We start from the raw sequence: 6,655 nt of genomic DNA, 5'->3' as shown, positions 1-6,655 counted from the left end.
TTAAGTAACCTGTATATTTAATGACCCGCCATTCTTGGCGTCACGTTTAAGTAACGCGCTCTTTTGTTGTTTTGTTATGACGTCCTGTACGTCACTTGTTGTTCTTCCGGTCTATGAAGTAAACAGTCAACGTAAAACGGACAACACTTTTGTCTTCATTTAATGTCTCCACGACATTTTGGTGCCGTGACGCAAAAAAAGTGAGCAATGGCAACTAAACTACGATATATCCAGAAGGGTCATAAAGGCGCAGTTACACGACTTCTATCCAAATTCGAGGCAATTCAACAGGAAGCAGTCGATTACGAAGATCTACAGACGATCGAAAATGCATTGAGACAGAAACAGCAGACGATCATCGAGATCCATGAAAAAATCCTTGATTCAATCTCAGAAGATGACGGTGAACAGATCGAGACGGAAATTCTAGAGCATGAGTATATCTACACATTACAGACCAAGATACAGAAAATATCAAGTTTTAAAAAGGTAACTTTGTCTAACTTAAATGTAAATTCCCCAACCTTTCATGCGCCCGTTTCCGGCGAATCGTCCCAGACGAACCATGTGCACGAACTTCACGAGAATGTGTCTCACACTAACCCTGCCTCTACCCTCTCACACAGTTCCATATACCACAGACTACCTAAGCTAGATTTGCCAAAATTCGACGGAAACATCCTTGACTGGCAGTCATTCTGGGATTCGTACGAGTCAGCTATTCACACGAACCCGTCACTGAGTGGTGTACAGAAATTCAACTATCTGAAGTCGTCATTGAGAGGAGAAGCTGTACAGATTATAGCGGGGTTTTCCTTAACTAATATTAACTATGACAAAGCAGTGTCTCTGTTACACGAAAGGTACGGACAGAGAGATAAAATTATACAAACATATATGAAAGCATTGCTAGAAGTTCCAGCCCCTGTGTATACAGTAACCAGTCTGAGAAAGTTCTATGATACCACGGAGACTTATATCAGGGGACTTGATTCATTAGGCCAGAACGAGAGTACATACGGATCACTCCTCACTCCCGTCATCCTTCATAAGTTATCACCGGAAGTGAGAACGAACATTACACGTGCGCACGGAACACAGTCTTGGTGTTTAAATGACTTAATGCGGTGTATATTGAACGAAGTGAATATTCTAGACGCCGGAAATGCATTGAATACCCCGCAAGAAGTGTTTGCGACAGCATCCTTTCTGACCAAATCTGATATCCGCAGACCGGAGAAAAAGAATAAAGAAAAATCGAGTGCGAAATATACAAAAGTACAGACATGTGTGTATTGTAAGGGAGAACACTCTAGTACAGACTGTTTAAAAGTTAATGATCGCGAACATAGACTAAATATTGTAAAGGAAAAGCAGCTGTGTTTTAACTGCTTAGGAAGTCACAAAGTTAATGTGTGTAAATCCAAATTCAAATGCAAGATATGTTCACTTAGACATCATACAAGTTTGTGTGTAGGAGAATCAACGGCCAAACCAACAGATAAATCTACTGAAGCTCACAACGCGGAGAAAACCAACACATCAGTTCTCCATTCAGCGCACACATTTTCTTCTGGACCCGTTTTATCGAAGACAGCAGTTTCCATAGTAACTTCATCTTGTAGTTCCACCACCGCAAACATCCTGTTTGATGAAGGTTCCCAGAGTTCCTTTGTTACTGAAGCCCTAGCACAGAAAATTCAGCTGCAGCCAACCGGAAGTGAAACGTTATGTCTATCAGGGTTCGGAGACAGAGAAAGACGCATGCGACATCTAAATACAGCTACAGTCTATCTACAAACCCCAAAGCACAAAATTCCGATAAAAGTCCTTATAGTGCCTGAAATTTCCGTGCCTCTGAAAACTTATCAGAAACATGTTAGTGACTTTACATACCTGAAGGGGATCACACTTGCTCATCCTATATCAGAAGATGAAGATTTTGAGATCGAGATGCTAATTGGCGCTGATCATTACTGGTCCGTGGTACAAGATAAAATCATCAGAGGAAATGGACCCACAGCCATTCAGTCGAGAATAGGATATCTTCTGTCAGGACCGTTATATACAGAAAACCATCCCTCCCCACTTCCTGTGTCCATGATGAACATAATGACTTTGCACGTGCAGGAGGAATTGAATTTAGAGAAGTTTTGGGAAGTAGAATCTATGGGAGTGGAACAGAAGACTAAATACCAAGGATGCGACGAATATACCAGACAATACCAAGACACATGCATTACATACGATAACGGACAGTACGTCGCAAGATTACCCTGGAAAGATGATCATCCATCTCTACCCAGTAATGAACTGATAAGCCGGCGCAGAATAGTAAGTGTAGTCAACAGACTGAGAAAAGAACCGGAACTGCTGCAGAAGTATAGTGAGATTATTAATGAACAGGAGCAGAGAGGATTTGTAGAGAAGATAGAAGATGACCCATCTAGACCAAGTACGACAGTACATTACATTCCCCACCACCCTGTGAAAAAAGAGTCAGCAACCACACCCATACGGATTGTATACGACTGCAGTTGTAAGTCAACCCAACATTTCCCAAGTTTGAATGATTGCCTGATGAATACCCCACCACAGCTAAACGACTTGACGTCAATATTACTACGCTTCCGATACCATAAATTTGCAGTTTCCACCGATATTGAGAAGGCGTTTTTGAACATCAGTTTGCATCCAGACGATCGTGACGTCACAAGATTTTTTTGGCTATCAGATCCAAGCAATCCAGACAGTCCACTTCAGGCATATCGGTTCAAGTCGGTGCTATTTGGAGCAACATGCTCGCCATTCATATTAAACGCCACCATTATGAAGCACCTTGAATTACATCAATGTGACGAAACAGAACGTATCAAACAAGGGTTATACGTAGATAACATAATTACAAGCTTACCAGACGACACTACACTGTCAAAATTTTACACTAATAGCAGACGACTTTTTCAGCAAGCTGCCTTTAATTTGAGGTCTTGGAGTACAAATAACCAAGTGCTGCGTGCTAGAATCGAATCTGACGGAGTCAGTGACAAGGACAAATTCACAAAAGTGTTGGGCATGCGCTGGGATTCTACAACTGACGAAATGTTGTTTCCACAAAGAGCAAAAATGCCTATGAATGACTGCCTTCTGACAAAACGGGAAATTTTGAAAGAATCGTCCTCTATATATGACCCGCTCGGATTACTAAGCCCAATTACCGTGAAAGGCAAGATACTTATGCAGTTGCTATGGAAACGAAAATTTGAGTGGGACGAAGTGCTGCCAGACGACATCATCAGAGAGTGGTGCAAGATAAGAGGGGACATAGCGAAAGCAACCGAAACGAAGTTTTGCAGACGATACTTTCCCAATGCCTCTCCCACAGATGTTGCACTTCATGTCTTTAGCGACGCAAGTACAAAAGCATACGGCGCATGTGCATATCTTGTTTCCGGTAACCAGAGCACACTCATTATGGCAAAGAATAGAGTAACCCCGGTAAAGCAGCTTACAATACCGAAACTTGAACTATGTGCAGCACTTATAGGATCTAGACTTGCTCAGCATATTACATCGACCATTGACTGTACAAAAGTATATCTATGGAGCGACAGCCAGATTGTGTTGAAATGGATATCTTCCTCAAAATCACAACCAGTGTTTATATCCAATCGTGTCAGAGAAATACGGGAGTTAACAGATGGTTTTCAGTGGCAGTATTGCCCAACAGATTCAAACCCTGCAGGGGGCCTCCGTGGCCGAGTGGTTAGAGTCGTTGACTTGAAACTATTTGCCCCTCATCGATGTGGGTTCGAAACCTCATTTGGGGCGTAGAATTCTTCACGTGAGGAAGCCATCCAGCTGGCTTACGGAAGGTCGGTGGTTCTACCCAGGTGCCCGCTCGTGATGGAATAGTGCACGGAGGGGCACCTGGGGTCTTCCTCCACCATTAAAGCTGGAAAGTCGCCATATGACCTAAAATTGTGTCGGTGCGACGTTAAACCCAACAAAATAAATAAATCAAACCCTGCAGACTTTCTGTCGAGAGGAGTTACTTACGATAATTTTCGCGACAACAGATTGTGGATGAATGGTCCAATCTGGTTGAAAGATGGTACGTCATTTCCACAGGGTGATTGCAAACTCATTGTATATGATAGTTGTGAAAATGAAAGTGAAAGCAGTAACAGTGAAACAGCAGTACTAACATCCACACAGAGTAAACTACCCAATCCAAGTGTTCTAGAGATTATAGACATTCAGAGATTTAGCTCGTATCGGAAACTGTTACGTGTTACAGCATACGTTATCCGGTTTGTTAACAACTGCCGAAATGTGAAGAAGTCACGCGGACCTCTAGAATCGCACGAGATCAACACAGCAGCCAGACAGTTAATAAAGCACGTACAGGATATTCATTTCCACGATGTGAAACAGTACCTTTCCCAGAAAGAAAAACGGTGTACCACCATACCAAATCTAGTGAGACAGCTCGATCTATTTCTGGATGAAGACAATTTGATTCGTTGTGGCGGTAGAATTTCCAATGCTCCACTATTAGACAGCACGAAATTCCCGTACCTACTTCCATCAAGAAATAACTTTACTGATCTGATTGTAATGGACGCACACATTACACAGTTACATTCTGGCACAGAGAGCACGGTCACCTTCATTCGTCAAAAGTTTTGGATTCCAAGCATTCGTCAACATGTTCGGAAAATTATTCGCTCGTGTGTCACGTGCCGCAAGGTTACAAGTAGACCATACCGGGTACCAGATCCCCCACCGTTACCTAGCGACAGAGTGAAACATGCGCCACCTTTTACAGTCACAGGAATAGACTTCACCGGAGCGTTAACTGTGAAGGCATCAGACGGAAATCTACAAAAGGCTTACATTTGTCTGTTCACGTGTGCCAATACACGGGCTATTCATTTAGAAATTGTACCAAACATGACAGTAGACTCTTTTATTTTGGCTCTACGACGTTTCTTTAGCAGGAGAGCAATACCAAAAATCATTATGTCGGACAATGCCCTGACGTACATCTCCACTGCCAAACTACTGAAGACAGAGATCCTTGGGACATACGGTATTACATGGAAGTTTATCCCACAACATGCCCCATGGTACGGAGGCTGGTGGGAGAGGCTCATTGGCGTTACTAAGACATCCATTAAGAAAGTACTCGGGAAATCACTGGTGAGTTTGGAAGTTCTGCAAACTATTGTTACAGAAGTAGAATGTATCGTCAATGACCGCCCACTCACGCACATTTCTACAGACCCCACTGATGAGGAACCTCTTACCCCTTCCCATCTGCTGTATGGGCGCAGAATTACCTCCCCTGTTTACCCAGACGATCAAGAAGCCACAGCAGACGACATTTCCCACAATTCTGCAGACAAACTTTACAGGTTTAAGTCTGCAACGATTGAACACTTTTGGTCGAGATGGAAGCATGAATATCTCACATCTTTGCGACAGTTTCATAAGATGTCTGGCAATCATGGCGATACTGTTACGGTTGGGGACGTAGTGCAAATACATGACAATAACCTTCCGAGAAATCGCTGGTCCCTTGGCGTCATAGAGGACGTTGTCACTGGTAGAGATGGTCTTATCCGAGCAGCCCGTATCAGATCCAGACGAGGTGTTACAATGCGACCCATTGCCAAGCTGTATCCACTCGAGTTGAAATAACTTTATACACGTGATTCGTTTCACGTGCCATGACATGTGATTATATGGACACTTAAATTACTCAGCGATGTACATATACTACTTATTCAATGACATTTCCAGTGATTGCAGTGAAATAATGTTAGTAACTTCATTTATTCAAACGGATGTAATTATCTATAGCAAAACTGTGATTTATTACAAAATTGACTACTAAATTTAATCGTACTAGACTTTCAAATTTTATTTGATACACTATTATTATTGAGACTGCTTTAAAGTAGATTTACTATGTAATTACTTTATTCATGTATTTAGTCTGAATTTAAGCTTTGCGGGCCCCGAGTGTCACGTTAAGTAACCTGTATATTTAATGACCCGCCATTCTTGGCGTCACGTTTAAGTAACGCGCTCTTTTGTTGTTTTGTTATGACGTCCTGTACGTCACTTGTTGTTCTTCCGGTCTATGAAGTAAACAGTCAACGTAAAACGGACAACACTTTTGTCTTCATTTAATGTCTCCACGACAATATTAGTTGGTTCCGTCCTAAACTTTTGCTCAGAAATCTGGGGAGTGCATACCGCAACGGACATTGAAATGATTCATGTGAAATTCCTACGACGTATGTTAGTTAATCAACAAATTTATCCGCCCTGTATGGGGAATTGGGTAGAGTACCGCTTCATTTATTCCGTAAAATAAATATCCTGAAATATTGGAGAAAATTGTTGTCACAAGATAATTCTTCTTTGACGTTTAAAGTTTACACTCTTTTGAGAAATGATGCAGAAAATAATTCAACATACGGGGGGAAAAATTGGGCATTCTATGTTAAAAATATACTGGAAGAACACGGCTTTGCGTACGTATGGAGGGATCAATTGATTGATACAAATACTTTGATGCTGATCAAACAAAGGATATTTAATAATTATTATCAGTCGTGGTACTCTGACATAAATAATTCAC

The 6,655-nt window shown here is 41.8% G+C and overlaps 1 protein-coding gene across 1 annotated transcript; it reads left to right on the top strand.

Moving 5' to 3' along the window:
- The first annotated feature begins 207 nt into the window (after positions 1 to 207).
- On the top strand, positions 208 to 5,706 carry LOC128550497 (uncharacterized). Its single transcript, XM_053529694.1, has 2 exons — positions 208 to 3,765; positions 4,132 to 5,706. The coding sequence occupies exons 1-2, from the start codon at positions 208 to 210 to the stop codon at positions 5,704 to 5,706; spliced, it is 5,133 nt and encodes a 1,710-aa protein (XP_053385669.1).
- The last annotated feature ends 949 nt before the right edge of the window (positions 5,707 to 6,655 follow it).

This window comes from Mercenaria mercenaria, chromosome 18 (assembly GCF_021730395.1).
Source record: "Mercenaria mercenaria strain notata chromosome 18, MADL_Memer_1, whole genome shotgun sequence".
Taxonomy (NCBI): Eukaryota; Metazoa; Mollusca; class Bivalvia; order Venerida; family Veneridae; genus Mercenaria; species Mercenaria mercenaria.
The sequence above is the reverse complement of the archived record's forward strand: the minus strand, read 5'-3'. Positions and strand labels throughout refer to the sequence as shown.

Coding starts and splice junctions, on each gene's coding strand:
- LOC128550497 (XM_053529694.1), top strand. CDS start 208: ATGGCAACTAAACTACGATATATCCAGAAGGGTCATAAAGGCGCAGTT. Junction 3,766..4,131: donor GGGGCCTCCGTGGCCGAGTG/GTTAGAGTCGTT, acceptor TCATTTCCACAG/GGTGATTGCAAACTCATTGT.